Genomic DNA, 19,475 nt, shown 5'->3' on the forward strand with positions numbered 1-19,475 from the left:
TTTGAGACCGGTAACCCTCTGGTGCGGTTTCCAAAGCATATGAAGAGCTGCTCTGATCGCCTTGTTGGCGCAGAACGCTCAATGTAGACTTTTAAAGCCCTCACTGGGCAAAGCAGATTCAGCCCTGGATCATCCTCTGTGTTTTGTAATGCAGAGAGAGTGACCACTTGTGCTCTAAAAGGTGTGGAGAGCACCTTTGGCACATAGCCATGCCTCGGTTTCAGGACGACTCTTGAGTCGTTAGGCCCGAATTCTAGGCAATTAGGGCTTATCGAGAGTGCTTGCAAATCGCCCACACGCTTAACAGACACAAGTGCCAACAGCAGAGCGGTCTTTAGCGACAGGGCCTTAATGCCTATGGACTGTAGTGGTTCAAAGGGGGCCCCTTTTAGGGCTCTCAGTACAGTGGGCAGGTCCCATGAAGGGACAGTGGGAGGGCAAGGGGATGAAGCCTTCTGGCACCTCTCATAAATCGGACGACTAAGTCGTTTCTGCCCACCAACTGGCCTGCTATAAGGGCGTGTGATGCCGCTATAGTTGCTACGTAGACCTTGAGCGTGGAGGGGGATCGTCCCTTCTCTAAGAGCTCTTGCAAAAATGACAGTATCACTGATACGTCACAAGAGGTCGGGTTTTCACCATGGTCTGAGGACCATTTGGAGGCATAGAGGCGTCGTGTAGACGGAGCTCTAGCCTGTAAAATTGTGTTTACGCACGCTCGGAGAGTCCTGCGGGCTCCCGTCGAGTGACCAAAGGTGCAGAGACCACCTCTCTGGGTGTGGATGGCAAATCGTTCCATCCGCCTGAGAAAGGAGGTCCCATGACGAGACGGCATTTGCAACCACGTCGTAGAAAGGTTCTTTTAGAGAAATTTGCTCTTTTAAATTTATCTCTCTCTCGCCGGATGGCCGCAGGGAAGCGATGAGTCTGCAGCGGGGACCAGCAGTCGCGTTCCATTGCAAGGCGTGTCAACGGTGAGCAGTTCAGCATAGATCAGCGAAGTGATGTGACGTCGTCGCTGAAGGAGAAGAAATCTGAATTCCTGTGACGAAGCAGGCAATATATAGCCAGATTCTCCGCCCATTTTGGTGGGCTTCGTTGCCATAGGTTCTTGCAGCACCACTGCCAAGCTATTGGTTTGTTTTAATAACACTGCACGATCCAATAGCCGTGCAGTTTCATTGCGTGATTGAATAAGGCTTCAGTTCAGGAGAAAAAATTAGTTTTTCCTATATGCGTCTTCGATGCAGTACGAGTGAAGTATTGAAAGGGAACTGTAGCAGCTTTAATAAACCCTTTTTAGCTTGATACTGGGTGAGTTTCAAGATTTCTTTGTTCTATTGCTTGTATTTCTTTGTTCTTCATTTCATTACATACTGACAGTTCGCTTGACCTTTTGAAAGCAATATTTGTAGCATAACATAAGCTACATGTTTTTGCTATGTAGTATTGCAGTGTTATCTGATTCTGTGTGTTTGCAACCATTTTGTCTTAATGGGGTTTGTACTTGCTTTGATAAGAAAGTGTTTGCACTGTCCTACAGAATTTTTTTTTTCTCTGTTTCTCTCTCCCTCTCTCATCTCCTCACAGTGAAGGTGAAGGCAAAATGTGCACCCACCTTCTTTGCTTGTGCAAACGGGGTCCACTGCATTATTGGCCGTTTCCAGTGTAATGGTTTCAGAGACTGCCCTGATGGCAGCGATGAAGACAACTGCAGTGAGTATCCAATGTGCCGCCAAGTCAACTGTTTGTTCTAATAGCAGCCATTACATTTAAGGTTTTCAAATGAAGAAGGTTACTACAAAAATTTATGATTATAGCATTATAGTATGGGCAGGCCATCTCCTAAGTAACCCCGAGGTCCAGGCCCATCTATGTGCCCAAGATTCCTACTACCTCCTTCAGCAGTTGTGAACCTGCAAGTGCTGCACCCAGAGGAGGCAGACCCAGCCATAGCTATACTCTGGCCTTAAGATAGTACGTGGACCAGATACAAAGCTCCAGGACCTCAGATAAGCTCTTTGTCGGTTACAGATGCCATCTCTAAGCCCACTCATGTTGTGAGGTCACTCTACTAGGAGTGTTGCATCCTCCTGGGTGCTGGCTCATGGTGTCTCGTTGATAGATATTTGTAGAGCTGTGGACTGGGCAACTCCCAACACGTTCACTAGATCAGTGGTTTTCAAACTTGTCCTGGAGGCACCCCTGCCCTTTACATTTTGCATGTCTCCCTCATCTAACACACCTGATTCAAATCATCAGCTCAATAGTAGAAACTGCAAGACCTATTTTGGGTGTGTCTAATAAGGGAGACATACATAATGTGCAGGGCAAGGGTGCCTCCATGACAGGTTTGAAAAGGAAAGTGGCCCTGGAAGGACCAAGGTTGCTCAGCCCTGTCTTTGAGTTTTCAGTAATGAGCTGAGTTGAATCAGGTGTGTTTGAATAGAGAGACATCTAAAATGTGCAGTGTTGGGGGTTCTCTAGGATTGGGATTATATACATTAATAATACAGCTAATTTATTAATCTCTCTACACACTCCACAGTTGATAATCCTCTGGTGTGTTCATCTGCACGTTTCCACTGTGACAATGGACGGTGTGTAGATCGCAGCTTTCTATGCAACGGACAGGATAACTGTCAAGATAACAGTGATGAAGAAAACTGCCTTACAACAGCAGGTACAGGCATATACCACCCAAACACCTTTTCACACACCTGATTAAATGCATGTTTTGAATACATTTTAAAACAACTTCACCAAAATGTTTATGCTTAATGTTTTAAATTGTAATTCACTTTGCATAGAAATTTCTGTACCCAGAGGTCAAAGGCTCAGTTTCCAAGAAATACCTAAACTGCTAAAGTGTATACTTTTTAGTGCTGTATAAGTTAGTATAAAGTTTCATTAAAAAAATAACTGAATATTTTAATAAAAGTTAAAAAAAAAAAAAAAAATTTTATGTAAGGATAAATAAATGTCAGCGTTTGTCTACAAAACGTCATAACCTTTAACACACAAAAAAAAATTGAGATCCTGACAGTCTCCCTCATGTAACTCACCTGATTCAAATAATCAGCTCATTAGTTGAGACTGCAAGACCTGATTTGGGTTAGTCTGATAAGGGAGACATACAACATGTGCAGGGCAGGGGTGCCTCCAGGACAGGTTTGAACACCACTGGGCTACGGTGACCTTGGAATAAGAGAAACAGAAAGACTAATATTACCTTAGATGCCATTCTTCTAATGTAGTGGTTCCAAATCCTGGACAATGGAAATGCTGTACATACCAGATCCGTCGTAATAACGAGTCATAAACACATCCACAGCTGTAAATCCCGGTTTAGTTAAGAAGGTAAGGGTCCACTGAACGACATCTCATGAAGCACGTTTCGTCGAACGAAGCAATAACGTTGTAATATGGATCATAATTTCTTTATTTACGTTTCAGTTCTTCAGCGACAGTACTGTTTGTGTCCATTATGGAATACCTCAAGGTCAGAAACTGCATCTTGGTAGTAAAAAAACGGCATGGTTTTGCAGCGTACAGTGTCACTAACAGAATGAGACAATCCACCGGAAAAAATAATGAATGAAAGATAGGCGAAAGATAGTGTATTTGAATTTTGGTGCTCTCTCCTGAAGGCCTGTGACGCTCTGACGCACCTTTCAGCTGGAGGCGGAATTTATAGCGATCGCCTTTTTCTTTGTTTCTTTTATTTTTCAACAGTTTTTATATATGTGAGAGTGTGTTTTAAGTTGAATGTGAATGTATCTGCATGATTACCATCTGTTTGAGGGCAAATCAGCCCAAATCAGCTCGCTATTACTGTACGATCACGGCTATCAAAGTGAACGCGTCTATATGAATAGAGAAGTGGATTATTTACTTTATGGCGCATTTGTGTTATTACCATCTGTAATTCATAGTAAATGCTGCATTTCTAGCAATCTCAGGATTTTCTGTAATTGGCAAACAAAGTTAAATCTTTTTTTTCTTATCATTCTTATTTTTCTTACTCAAATTATTCTTATTTTATTTTTCTAGTGCTCAGATAAATCACTTATATGATGTCTAAGTTTCTGTCTATTGTTTTATAATTGAAAAAGCTATGCAGTGGTATGTTTAATGACTAAATAGTTTGTAGAAGCCTTCAATACAGTTTTTTAGATTTGGGTGTGGGTTGGGGGTGTAGACATAGTCTCATAAAAATATTAGCAGGAGTCTCATTTTTCATGATCTCTTATTCAGATTTGAAATAGAAACTCATGAGACATGTGACTTTCAACCCATTTTCCTACTTGTCTAGATTGCTCCAGGACTGATTTCATGTTTTTTTTATTTCAAATAAAAATATTTAAGTGTGGTAAAAAAAAAATAAAAAAAGTGTCTATAGCTTTTAATATTTTTGAGCATTATCAAATCAGGTTGATAAAAAATAAAGCCCAAATGGTCTTCTTTCCAAAGACACCAAAATTATGTTTGTAACACACTGACGTAGGTAACTGTTACAATTATAAATTAGGTAGAGCACTTTTAGCTGTGAGTCCCATAATGGGTGGGAGGGGGTGCTGGCTAACAGGTTAAATACACCTGAACCGGCTAATCGTTGTCTTCAAGACAAGAGGTGGGACTTTCAAGCTGTTATTGAGAATTACAGATAGATCAGATCTTGATGTTTCATCGGTTAAAATTATGTCACCATCATGGAGACCAGTGTTTGGGCTCTTTAGTCTAATAGTCACAATAACTGAATTTTTAATCTACATAATATAAAAAAATTGAAGAACGGTTGTATTTAGACACAGAGAAACATCAAGAACCAGTATATGAATCTCAACAACGGTATTTCAACAAAATAGGCTTGTTTGAGATGTGCCTTGCTTCGCCCGAAATGTAGGCGAGAGTAGGCGGCTACAGTAAGAGGAGGGGTCAAAAAAGACCTTTGAAGTGGGACACTTCCCGGATCTCGCTGTTTTGTCGCCTGCAACTGTCAGCAATGGAGGAGATCGCATTCGCGTATTTTATCGCAGACGAAGTGGATGTAATCGAAATACCACTGTTTTGTCATCATATGCATCAATTCCTTTGTTCTGCTGAACACAAAAGAGGGAATTTAGAAGAATATTTGCAAACAAGCAGGTTTCTGCCACCATTTCACGTCCATAGTATTTTTCTATATTATGCAAGTCAAAGCTGTTTTGTAGCAAACATTCTTCCGAATTTCTTCCCTTGTTTTAAGCCAGACCCTGATTCAGATGAAACCACACAAAGATGAGGCATAATGGTTAAACAGTCTATTTAGATATGTATGTGTGCATGTATATTTTTAATGGATTGATTTTTTATTAATTCACACAAACATACAATAGAAAAAAGAGAAAAATTTAATAAACGCATGTCCAAATTCTTCACTTCACTAGGCGTGTTGTTTTTGCTTAGTTTATGCATGTAAATATTAATAAATTAATCGGTCATCTAATTCTTAGAATAAAGAGAAAATGTATCAGCTTACATTCTCAGCCAATGAGCATGAGGCTGTGTCATCAGCCAGTCGTTTCCCATCATGCTTTGGATCAGCACAGTCGGTGGAGAGCAACTGCGCTTGACTGCTCAATCTGACACAGCTGCCTCGCCGTCGCGAGAGTTTTTTGCACACGACATCATGACATGACATGAGCAAGGCTGACGTAACTTGAACACTTTTCTAACCGGCATGCATCTCGCGGTGATCACCGGTGATTAATTCTGTGCAGAAGTTGCTAATCTCAAACTAGCCTATTATTTCATGCTGCAATGCATTCTGGGAGCCACCATAGTAAAAACTCCCATCATGCACTGCTGTATGAAAAACATCAAGATCTGATCCTCTGTAATCTTAACCCTTTGGAGTCGATTCACCCGTATACTTGATGACATACATCAATATACATTACATCAAAGCAACTGAACAAAATTCATTAGGAAAACTGTTTCAATAATGCAAAATGACAGTTAAAGGCAGTTCATCATTGAATTCAGTGATGTCATCTCTGTTCAGTTTAAATAGCTTCTGTGCATTCATTTGCATTCAAGTTAACGATATCGCTGTAGATGAAGTGACCCCAACTAAGCAAGCCAGAGATGACAACGGCAAGGAACCAAAACTCCATCAGTGACAGAATGGAGAAAAAAACCTTGGGAGAAACCAGGTTCAGTTGGGGGGCCAGTTCTCCTCTGACCAGATGAAACCAGCAGTTCAATTCCAGGTTGCAGCAAAGTCAGATTGTGCAGAAGAATCATCTGTTTCCTGTGGTCTTGTCCTGGTGGTCATCTGAGATAAGGTCTTTACAGGGGATCTGTATCTGGGGCTCTAGTTGTCCTGGTCTCCGCTGTCTTTCAGGGATGTAGAGGTCCTTTCTAGGTGCCGATCCACCATCTGGTCTGGATACTTACTGGATCTGGGTGACTGCAGTGGCCCTCTGCTCTGGATACAGACTGGATCTGGTGGCTACGGTAAACTCAGAATAGGAGAGAAGTAGATTAGCATAGATGCAAGTACATCGGGTGTTATGGGAACAAGTGGTACTGAAAACAAATATTCTGTGATAAAGTAATCCATATGAAAACACCGCGATGTCCAGTCTTTCACATCTCCCTTCATTATATCTAATGAGACCACGCCCATGCGCTGAAGGCGCTATTGAAATTATAATGTCTCACTGAAGCGCGCGGCTTGAAAACGCCCATTCAGAAAACAAAGCAGCGAGACTGTTCTTCAAGTGTCATTTTATTTTAACGTTTGCTTCATGATGAGAGGAATAAGACATAATTCACCCCAAGAAGATGTGATGAGGATTACTTCAGGATTTAAGATTTGGATTTCCTCAGAAAAGCAATGAAACACTTAATCATAAACATGAGTAAGTCTCTTTTTATTTATTGATATACTTTGTATTGATATACCCGTGGTGACTAGATGCATAGCACATTGTCATCACTCAATGGCTGGATGTCTAAGTGGTGTCCACAGAGAAACATAGGTTTCATATACAATTGGACAAGCTTTTGGGGCAGACCTGACCTGTTGAAAAGAGATGGTCTTCATACCTCCTGGGGTGGCGCCGCTCTTCTCTCTAGAAATATGGCACATAGTCTTAGAGTTTATACTTGACTAACTGGGGCCCAGGTCAGGAAGCAGACAGACTGGCTAAACCGACCGTCTGCTAGCTGCCTCACGTCACAGAGGTCAGTTAATTCTCAGCACATAGAGACTCTTTCACCTAGATATCACACTATAGAGACTGTGTCTGTTCCATGAACTAGAAAATACAAAAAACGTCCAAACCAAGTTAAGAGTAACAATTTAATTGAGGTTCAACAAATAAAAAACAGATGCAATACGGATAAACAAATGATAAAGCTTGGCTTATTGAATATCAGATCCCTTTCTACGAAAACACTTTTTGTAAATAATATGATCACTGATCATAATCTAGATGTGCTCTGTTTGACAGAAACCTGGCCAAAACCTGATGATTACATTATTTTAAATGAGTCCATCCCCAAAGATTACTGTTATAAACATGAACCTCATCTAAAAGGCAAAGGGGGAGGTGTTGCTTCAATTTATAACAACGTTTTCAGGATTTCTCAGAGGGCAAACTGGTTTGAAGTAATGGTGCTTTATATAACATTATCCAGAGAAACAAATGTTAATGATAAATCCCCTGTTATTTTTGTACTGGCTACTGTATACAGGCCACCAGGGCACCATGCAGACTTTATTAAAGAGTTTGGTGATTTTACATCACCAATGTAAGTTAGTTCTGGCTGCAGATAAAGTTGTAATAGTTGGTGATTTTAATATCCATGATGATAATGAAAAAGATGCATTGGGATCAGCAATTTTAGACTTTCTGAACTCTACTGGGGTTAGACAACACGTTTCAGGGCCTACTCATTGTCGAAATCATACTCTAGATTTAATACTGTCACATGGAATTGATGTTGATAGTGTTGAAATTATTCAGAAAAGTTATGATATCTCAGATCATTATTTAGTTTTGTGCAAACTTCATATAGCCAAAATTGTAAATGTTACTTCTTGTTACAAGTTGTTGCGAAGAACCAGACAGAGTTGGATCCATTTGCAGCTCTTTATTTAGGATAGTCAAACAGACGGGGTCAAACGACAGCAAACTGAGCAATGGGGGCGAGACAGAGACAGGTAATCAGGCAGAAAGTCGCGGCAGGCAGAGAACAATCAATTACGTTAAACAGTCCAGGGTCAAGAGAAGAAAACAAACACGGGTAATAACGCTCAGAACTGACAGCTGGGGCAAATCAAGACTTCGCAATGAGTGTGTGTGTGTGAGCAGTTTATATGAGTGTGGAAATGAGGTGCAGGTGTAATTAGTCCCAGGTGTGAGGCCTTGTGGGAAATGGAGTTCATAGTAAACCTAATATTCGGGCGATGGCTCCCTCTGGTGGTGCAAGGGAGGCGGTACAGGAACCTCCTCTGTAGCACAAGTATGGAAGAACCATCACTTCTACCACAAAAGACTGCTTTTTTAAGTTATCTTCCTGATGTATCCAAATTCCTTAGCATATCCAAAACCTCAGAACAGTGGCTAAATTAACCCTCTGTAGTCGATTAACGTATATAGGCGTAATGAGTCATTTTCTCCTGATAACCCCGAAAATAACTTAAATTACACTTTCAGTTTTAATCGTACAGATAAGATCAATACATCAATTGAATCTGTAAAGGTACTACTTTTTTTGGATACAGACATAATAACAACAAAACTTTGTGAACTTATAAAATAAAGATAACAAACAAGGTGTGCTATCTGCAGCCTTTTGTCTGCACTGATCTTCATTTACAAACACGTCTTTAAAATGAACTGTAACTCTGTGAATACGAAGAAGAGAGATGAGAGAGATATCTATAGAAAGCTTGACATGTCTACTTTTAGACTAAACAATTGCCGCCGAAAACAAATATTCTGTGATAAAGTAATGAAAACTATATGAAAACAACGCCATGTCCGTTTTTTACTCCATTATATCTAATGTGACCACGCCCCCACGCTGAATGCGCTATTCAGATTCAAACTGAAGCGCGCGGCTTGAAGTTGAAGTTTTTTATTTTTTATTTTACTGTTTGCTTCGCGATGAGAGGAATAAGACACAATTCACCCCAAAAAGATGTGATGTGGTTGAGGATTTGAGATTTGGATTTCCTCAGAAAAAAAGAATGAAGCACTTTATTCAGCAGAGATCATAAACATGAGTAAGTCTCTTTTTATTTATCCATATACTTGTACTAGTTTTCACATAACCTGTAAACATTTTACTAGTTAGACTTTTTCCAAAGACTTTTTCCAAACTATAATTCCTGACTAAATGTATAATCAAATGAAATATTATGAAGTTTCAATAACAATATACAATATTATACCATTCAAAAGCTTGATGTAAATAATATAAATTTAACAAATAAAGATTACTAACAAATGTAAAAACAATGCTGTTCTTTCAATTTATTCCCCCTAAAAAAACTGAAAAATATTCTCAGCTCTTTTCAACATTAATAATAAAAATAATAATAATAATAATAATGATATTATTATTATTATTTTTTTTTAGAAAATAAGATTGTTAAAAGGATTTCTGAAGGATTGTGTGACCGGAGTAATGATTAGTTTAAAAGTCAGCTTTGATTGTTCCTAATAAACTGTTTAACTGCTCCCCCAAGTGGATATTAAATTATGTTGTGGGATAATTAAATATATTCTAAATAAACTACAAACATAAAATTATATAGATTTATTTTGTCCTTTTATTTTTATGGCTTTATTCAAGTGTTTTCAATTTTTTAGTTTTTCACTAACCACGCATAACTTTTTTTTTTTTTCTCAAAAATACAATCATGTACATACATGCATTTCACATATTATTATAGCCCAGTTTGTGCTGATTACAGTGAGATTAGACTTTACCCATTTAGATTTTTATAAGAAACTGAAAAAAGCACAAATGTCAGGGCATGACAAAACTTCTCCTGGCCCCACAAATCAATCAATCAATCACCTTTATTTATATAGTGCTTTAAACAAAATACATTGCATCAAAGCACTGAACAACATTCATTTGGAAAACAGTGTCTCAATAATGCAAAATGATAGTTAAAGGCAGTTCATCATTGAATTCAGTTATGTCATTTCTGTTCAGTTGAAATAGTGTCTGTTTTTATTTGCAATCAAGTCAATGATATCGCTGTAGATGAAGTGACCCCAACTAAGCAAGCCAGAGGCGACAGCGGCAAGGAACCGAAACTCCATCGGTGACAGAATGGAGAAAAAAACCTTGGGAGAAACCAGGCTCAGTTGGGGGGCCAGTTCTCCTCTGACCAGACGAAAGCAGTAGTTCAATTCCAGACTGCAGCAAAGTCAGATTGTGCAGAAGAATCATCTGTTTCCTGTGGTCTTGTCCTGGTGGTCCTCTGAGACAAGGTCTTTACAGGGGATCTGTATCTGGGGCTCTAGTTGTCCTGGTCTCCGCTGTCTTTCAGGGCAGTAGAGGTGCTTTCTAGGTGCTGATCCACCTTCTGGTCTGGATACGTACTGGATCCGGGTGACTGCAGTGACCCTCTGATCTGGATACAGACTGGATCTGGTCGCCACGGTGACCTTGGAACAAGAGAGAAACAGACAAATATTAGCGTAGATGCCATTCTTCTAATGATGTAAAAAGTACGGTGTTATGTGAAGTGTTTCCGGTTCACCTAATTAATGCAGCCTAAAAATCCTTTAACGGATTTGGATATTAAAAGCATATTAGTATGTTATGTGTATGCCAGGTTAAAGAGATGGGTCTTTAATCTAGATTTAAACTGCAAGAGTGTGTCTGCCTCCCGAACAATGTTAGGTAGGTTATTCCAGAGTTTAGGCGCCAAATAGGAAAAGGATCTGCCGCCCGCAGTTGATTTTGATATTCTAGGTATTATCAAATTGCCTGAGTTTTGAGAACGTAGCGGACGTAGAGGAGTATAATGTAAAAATAGGCAAACATCAATGCATAAATACCCTTAGACTCCAGAGGGTTAAAGAAAAATAAAGCCTCAACAAGTGTTGACATTTCCCAAAATCACAGCAGTAATGACTTTATGAACTACTTTACTTCTAAAATCGATACTATTATAGATAAAATTGTAACCTTGGAGAGGTGAGGTGTCCAAGTCTCAACATCTAACTACTGGGGTGCCTCAGGGCTCAGTTCTTGGACCACTTCTCTTCTCTGTCTACATGGCATCATTAGGTTCTGTCATTCAAAAACATGGCTTTTCATACCACTGCTATGCTGATGACACTCAACTCTACCTCTCATTCCATCCTGATGATCCGACGGTAGCTATTCACATCTCAGCTTGTCTAACTGACATTTCTTCCTGGATGATGAACCATCACCTTCAACTCAACCTTGCCAAGACAGAACTGCTTGTGATTCCAGCAAACCCATCGTTCCATCACAATTTCGCCATCAAGTTAGGCAAATCAACAATAACTCCTTCAAAAACAGCTAGAAGCCTTGGAGTTATGATTGATGATCAGCTGACTTTCTCAGACCACATTGATAAAACTGTCCGATCCTGCAGATTTGCTTTATTCAACATCAAGAAGATCAAGCCCTTTCTTTCGGAACATGCTGCACAACTCCTTGTTCAAGCTCTTGTTCTGTCCAGGTTGGACTATTGCAATGCTCTCTTGACAGGTCTTCCAGCCAATTCTATCAAACCTTTACAATTAATTCAGAACGTGGCAGCAAGATTCATTTTTAATGAGCCAAAAAGAATACACGTCACACCTCTGTTTATCCATTTGCACTGGCTTCCAATAGCTGCTCGCATAAAATTCAAGGCATTGATGTTTGCCTATAAAACTACCACTGGCTCTGCACCCATTTACCTAAATTTGTTACTTCAGACTTATGTGCCCTCTAGAAGCTTGCGTTCTGCAAGTGAACGTTGCTTGATTGTGCCATCCCAAAGAAGCTCAAAGTCACTTTTATGGACTTTTAAATTAAATTTTCCCTTCTGGTGGAATGAACTCCCCAACTCAATCCGAGCAGCTGAGTCCTTAGCCATCTTCAAGAATCGGCTTAAAACACATCTCTTCCATCTTTATTTTACCCTCTTACTTTAACACTCACTATTCTAATTCTATTCTTTAAAAAATCTAACTACCTTTCTAATCTTTTTGTATTCTATTTTCTTTTAATTTATTATGCAATTGTATATGTATGTGTGTGTGTTTGTGTAAAGACCTCTAACTAGCTTGCTCTATTTTTTCATTGTTTTATTCTATCTGTTTTCTTTTCATTTATTATATTAGTTAAAATCCCATGCTACGTGTACTGTGTTAACCTAACTGAGACTTGTTATAGCACTTATATATCATTGCTCTTTTTGTTGTTTTTGATTGCTTCCACTGTCTTCATCTGTAAGTCGCTTTGGATAAAAGCGTCTGCTAAATGAATAAATGTAAATGTAAATATAACCATTCAGCCGTCAGCTACAGTATCGCATCAGACAGTGCACTATAGGGGAACCTGAGGAACAGTTCCACTCATTCTCTACCATAGGAGAGGAAGAATTGTATAAACTTCTTAAATCATCTAAACCAACAACATGTATGTTATACCATCTAAGCTCCTAAAAGATGTGCTTCCAGAAGTCATAGATCCTCTTCTGACTATTATTAATTCCTCATTGTCATTAGGATATGTCCCCAAAACCTTCAAACTGGCTGTTATTAAGCCCCTCATCAAAAAAAAAAAAAAAAAAACACAACTTGACCCCAAAGAACTAGTTAATTATAGACCAATCTCGAATCTCCATTTTCAGTCCAAGATTATAGAAAAGGTGGTATCCTCACAATTTTATTCCTTCTTAGAGAAAAATGGTATATGTGAGGATTTCCAGTCAGTATCATAGTACTGAGACTGCTCTCCTTAGAGTTACAAATGACCTGCTCTTATCATCTGATCGTGGTTGTATCTCTCTGTTAGTTCTATTGGATCTTAGTGCTGTGTTTGACACAATTGACCACAATATTCTTTTGCATAGACTTGAACACTTTGTTGGCATTAATGAAAGTGCATTAGCATGGTTTACGTCATGTAATAATCTAGAACACTGTCTAAGACTTGATGGCTGCTCTGTCAATTCTTCATCATCAGTTAGGAACCTAGGTGTGCTATTTGATTACAGTCTTTCCTTAGAAAGCCACGTTTCTAGTATTTGTAAAACTGCATTTTTATATCTCTTGACTTGGTTACAAATAAATGCAAAGACACTATTTAACCCTTGTGGATTGTTCAAATTCAATACCCTTTCGAGTTGTTCTTTTTTTTTTTTTTTTTTTTTTTGAGTTGTTCATCATTTATGAACTTGTCAATTAAAGAGTTAAAATCTTGGATTTTTTTAAAACGTGGTAGTTTTGATCAGGACTGAGGTTGATTAACAGATTTATGCAAAAAAAAAAAAAAAAAAAAAACAGCCACCAACAACAAATTAGGGAGAAAAAATTTAAATATAATGCTGCACAAAAACTAACAATGCATCAAAGCCAATCTTGTTACTAATCTTTGACATGCCCAAGACTGTGACAAAAGGTAAAAAAATATCCAGTCCACAATCATTTTTTATATTGAAAATATGTAATTTTGTGTTTTTTTTTTTTTTTTTTTCAAATCAGTGACATCATTTATGATCTTGGTAATTAAAAAGTTAAAATCTTGGAATTTTTTTTTTTAATTTAGTAGTTTTGATCAGGACTGAGGTTGATTAATAGATTTACGCAAAATAATTTAAAAAAATATTTATCTGATACATTTTTACAGCAGTTTAATTTAGTGAATGTTTTCATCCACGAACATCCCGAAAGGGTAGTGAATTTGCCCATAGTGTACCGTTGAGTTTTTGAAAAATTTCGTCCCCAACAACGCACAAGGGTTAAACTGAACAGAGATGACATTTAACTGTCATTTTGAATCTGTGTATGATTCGTTCTTTCATTTTTCTAATTGTAACCAAAAATCTGTTAAATCTGTTTCCAAAACCAAAATGAAAAAACAGATAAAAAGCTTCATTTTACGATTTTCAAAATTGTGCTAATATCAAAAAAGAAGAAAAACGGATAACAAGCGTGTGTATTTCACTTTGTTGTTCTCATCTGATGCCAGTTAGTGACGGTCATTCTAGAACGATTTGGTCATTTTAGACAAATCTTTAATGTGACTCGGGAAGAACAAGTCATCTCGGGGAGTTGATTCGTTCAGTCGCGCATGCTCAAAATTCTATAGTTTCTGTACAGGAATTAGTCTAGTTCACCTGTTTCAGTCAATGCAGTCTTAGCTGGAAAGAGAATTGATTAGTTCATCTCATGAGTCTTTCGGGTTTTCGAGTCGCTCCTCACGTGACAGACCCATAAGCTTTGACCATAGACTGAAGTTACCCTGGCAACAAATCTCTGTGTATATTATTATTATTATTATTATTATTATTTGTCCTTATGATTTTAAGTGTACTGCCTTACAGGTCCCGTTTTTCGTGCTTTTTTGAAGCTTTGATTGTGTTTACAGTGTGCAATATAACGTGTTCATTTTTCACGTGTAAAAAAACTGTATTTTTCACACAATTCACCTATCTGTATACTGCTGTTTTCACTGTCATAAAAATGGGCTGATGACTTTCTTGTTCTATGAAGTCCCTCCTTCAGAAATACGTAACGATTTCTGATTGTGCCTGTGGTTCCTGTGTTGTGATTCGACGAGCAGCTTAGCCCACGCTGCCCTCCTGGAAACGCGATTGGGCTAGCTGATTGAAGCAAGTGGGCATGATTTGTTTTGAAAACCTGGCAATCCTGATCTGAACGCATGGGCTGGAGATGTACATATAATCAAAGGAGCGTTTTTACTGACGAGATGCGCATGAAAATCACATTAAAGTTTTTTTGCACAGCCCTAACATCTAGTTAACAAAGCTAAACAGTGTTGCCCTTTGTGTGATAAGTTACAGAAACTGTTAAACGCACCAACTTAAATAATAGAATACACTTACCGGTTGTGGTCTATAAACAATGCCTTCTCCAGACAAAGAGGGAACTGCTTCATCTTTCAAGAATAATCTTTGTGCGAATCCGGCATTAAACTGATTGAGATTGAGGATGCTGTCCTCAGCAAAATGTGCTGCACATAGTTTTACATGTGGATTATAATATTCAGGAACCGAGTTAAACATAAATTGTAACCATTGATCTCCAAGTACAGTGTCCCTGGAATGGCCAAACAAAGATGATTGGGATCCGAGATGAAAATAACAGCATTTCGACGACATGGTGACAAACTAAAAACGCAACTCTTCCTCTTCTCCGTCGGGGCGCAACAAGACATGTGGGCGGAGGTTAGTCAAAAAACTGTTTTAGTGACGTCATTACTGCAGGAACTAGAGGGATGTAGTCCAAATGGGTCGTTCGTTGTAGGCGAATTCTGTTAAATAAAATATCTTGCTTGGCATTGAACTTTGAGCTTTAGAACTTTAAAGATATTATTTATACTCTAACAATAACATTACACACTAACTAAAGTTTAAAACATGGGATCATGAAGAACGAGACCTTTTAATGTTTTAATGTTTGTATTGTTTAATACTAATAATAAAGACTGTATAAAAGGTTTTATCCTATCATTCGTTCTTTTGTCACGTGACGTGACAGCATTGGATAGAGAAATTAATTTACATGCTTCCTTACAAATAGGTGCCTAGTCATTATTATAATCATCATTGTCATCATTATTGTAATTATTATTTACTCTTACTGCATTTCTGAGCTTTTTACTTCTTAAAGTTTATTAATGTATAAATTTATATCATAATGGTTATTTTCTATACACTGAATGTTGTAACAAAGGTAATAAAGAGTACTTATTAATGAACACATATGATTATGGTGGGTTTAATTTCCTTGATTCTTCACCTCCACCTCCCTCCTTGTTCTCCCTGTTTTGTGTTTGCACGTCTGGTGTCTGTTCCCCATTTACATGTCCCCATTTTTTCTGGCCCTCCGTCCCTCCCCCTGAGCCTCCACCTGTCCGCCTACCTCCTGGTCTCTGGTTTTGTAATCTTGTCTTGGAACATCTGGGAGCAGCTCTATAGAGGGAGGGTATTGTCACAGTGTCTGGTTTGTCAAAGACACCTTTATTTATATAGGGCTTTAAACAAAATACATTGTCAAAGCAACTGAACAACATTCATTATGAAAACAGTGTGTCAATAATGCAAAATGATAGTTAAAGGCAGTTCATCATTGAATTCAGTGATGTCATCTCTGTTCAGTTAAATAGTGTCTGTGCGTTTATTTGCAATCAAGTCAACGATATCGCTGTAGATGAAGTGACCCCAAGTAAGCAAGCCAGAGGTGACAGCGGCAAGGAATTAAACATACCACTGCATTTTTTTTATTATTATAAAACGCTTGACAGAAAATGAAACCGAAACAGAGACATCATATAAGTGATTTATTTGAGCACTGGAAAAATACAGTAAGACTATTTGAGTAAGAAAAAAAAAAAAGATTTAACTGTATGCCAATTACAGGACATCCTGAGATTGCTAGCAATGCAACATTTACAACTGCAATGAAAATATGTGCTGATGGCCAGTTATAGAGATGGTAATAATACAAATGCACCATAAAGAAAATAAACTACTCTATTTATATAGCAGTGATTACACAGTAATAGCGAGCTGATTTGCACTTAACATATGGTGATCATGCAGATACAGGCACATTCAACATAAAACACACTCACAAATGCAAACTGTTGAAAAATAAAACAAATAAAGAAAAAGGCGATCACTAAGTTCCGCCTCCATCAGATGACAGGTTTGAGTCAATAGGGCTGTCACGAAAGAGCGCCAGAATTCAAATAAACTATATTTCACCCATTTTTCACTTTTCACTTTTTTGTGGATCATCTCATTCTGTTTGTGACACTGTACACTACAAAACCATGCCATTTTTTTTTACTATCAAGACGCAGTTTCTGACCGTGAGTTATTCTATAACGGCCAAAAACAGTTCTATCTCTGAAGAACTGAAATGTAAACAAAGGAATTATCTCCATATTAATACGTAATTGCTTCGTTGGACTAAACATGCTCCCTGAGATGTCGTTTAGTGGACCCTTACCTTTCTTACTAAACAAAAAGTTTAGTAAAGTTTGGTCAAAAACCAGATTGATTTGAACACAAAATAGAGAATTCAGTAATATATTTGAATAATTGTTCAAATATTCGTTTTTCAAAAACTTTTGCTATGCTAATGATAATGGAAATAGGTCTGTAGTTGTTGAGATCGAGTGCATCGCCCACCTTGGTATAACTCTGGCAGATTTCCACTGAAGTGGATTAAGATAAATTAAATATATCTGATAAAGGAAATGCCAGTACATGAGACGCGAGCTTGATAAACTTAATCTCCAGATAATCAGGATCAAAACCATTACCCGACTTTAGTTCAGAGATTACCTGCTGAACGTCAGTAGGATTTATTGAAGCAAATGAAAAGGAACTGTTAGGCTCATCTGCCAAACTATAGAAGGGAAAATTAGAAAATTGTTAGCTACAAATATAGGAAAAGTTTTGGTTAAAAGCATTGGCAACCGCGTAAGGATCAGAGATAACATCATTATTAACTTTATTTTTGGTAGCAATGCTTTTAAAAGAATTGTGTAATAAAGAATTACATTTTTTTCAGAACTTCTAAGGATTATTGAAGTTATTAGACAAAGAGCTTTTAAAGTAATTCGATTTAGCATTTCTTGTTTTAGTCATACACATATTTCTTAATTGTTTATATGCAGCCCAATCTTCTGAGTCCTTTGACTGGCCGTACTTTTTTTTCCATGCGTTCTCTTTGTTTAAAAAGATGTATTAAGTCAGCTTCAATACATGGTAAATGTCGGCCCTTAACCTTTACTGAAATCCATGGGGCATGTTTATCAATGACTGTAAGATCTTCTGTTTAGAAAAAAATCCAAGCATCCTCAACAAAGGGGATAAGATAAAACCTATTCCAATTTATATCTTATAAGTCATTTATAAAAAAAATCGCTGTTAAAATGTTTGTTTTGTCTTACCCTGATCACCTTGGGTGGTAGGCGAGGTATTGTAATTTTCCATACACAGAAGACCATTGAATGATCACTAAAGCAATCAGGGAGAACACCAGATTCAGTAATTCTGTTAGAGTGGGTGACCAAAATCCAATCCAACAAAGATTTGTATCTGTGGTCAACTCGAGTAGGTTCTCCAATAAGTATTTTCCTTATTGGCTATAGACTCAGATAATGAAGTTGAGGAGAAATAAGTAGCTACCCCTCCTCCATGATTACCCCATCAGCTCTATACAAAACATAACCATCCAGTTTAATTTCCTAATCTGATATATTGTTATTCAACCAGGTTTCAGACAGTGTGATAACATTAGGTTTATTATAGACAAGCCAGGCTCTTAGAAGATCGATTTTATGTTTCAAGCTACATGATGACAAATAAACCTTTACCCATGTTGACTATTCATAGACATAGAAAAAAAAGGTAGGAAGGTGGGGAGCAGCATACACACAAACATGCTCGCACACAACAATCATAGAGTGTGTAGGTCAAAACAACAAAATATAGATACGGTCTGCTAAGTTTCTCACTAGAATTACATGAAGTGAAAATCTGATATTAAATAATTCATAAAAAAAGAATCATTTAAGACAAGCTGAGTCCAAGCCGTTAATTATGTGAAATAAAAAAGTACATTGGTTCATATCATTATAAAAAAATATATATAAAAAGAAGGCCAAAATTATGTTAATCGGCCTGAGAGACAGGTAGCTCACTTCAATAAATATATAGGCCTTTCATGCCACAAATGACAACAGTATCATGATCATATCAGTTGAATACCTCACCAGTTCAATGAGACAAACGAAGTCAGTCATTCTGGGAATGAGCCTCAAAATCCCGGACGAAAGACTCCGCATTATCAGGATTTTTCCGGAACATACAAAAAATGCAGGTTGTATGCCCTGCTACGATTCTCTGCATCCTCGATTTTATCACGCAGGTAAGAGTTTTTGCTCTTTAATGTTTTGACATGCTTTTGAAGTTCCGTTAAATTGTCTTCATTTGCGCTTACTCTTTGTTCAAGTTCCGACACATGATCACCAAGTGTGGACATTGAGCCTAGTATTGTTTGTAAGCCCGATTGGATATGATCCATTTTTGCGTCGAAATGAGAAAACATGTCCAATTACAGTTGCTGTATAGCGTCCCAGATTGATTGATTGGAAATCAGTGTTTTCTCCATTGCGAACTCTAGACACGCAGATCTCGGATTAGATGATGGAAACTATGAAACAGTTTCTTT

General features: G+C 37.9%; 1 protein-coding gene across 3 annotated transcripts in view; it reads left to right on the forward strand.

The window, feature by feature from the left end:
• Positions 1 to 19,475, forward strand: part of ldlrad3 (low density lipoprotein receptor class A domain containing 3) — an 80,700-nt gene that overhangs the window by 54,569 nt on the left and 6,656 nt on the right. For 2 of the 3 annotated variants that reach the window (XM_026259645.1, XM_026259647.1), the window contains 2 exons: positions 1,591 to 1,716; positions 2,549 to 2,683. In XM_026259645.1, coding sequence (XP_026115430.1) covers positions 1,591 to 1,716; positions 2,549 to 2,683 — 261 coding nt within the window. The remainder of the gene's footprint in view (positions 1 to 1,590; positions 1,717 to 2,548; positions 2,684 to 19,475) is intronic. The other variant, XM_026259646.1, reaches the window with a different exon arrangement.

Source organism: Carassius auratus, unplaced genomic scaffold (assembly GCF_003368295.1).
Source record: "Carassius auratus strain Wakin unplaced genomic scaffold, ASM336829v1 scaf_tig00215224, whole genome shotgun sequence".
NCBI classification, from domain to species: domain Eukaryota; kingdom Metazoa; phylum Chordata; class Actinopteri; order Cypriniformes; family Cyprinidae; genus Carassius; species Carassius auratus.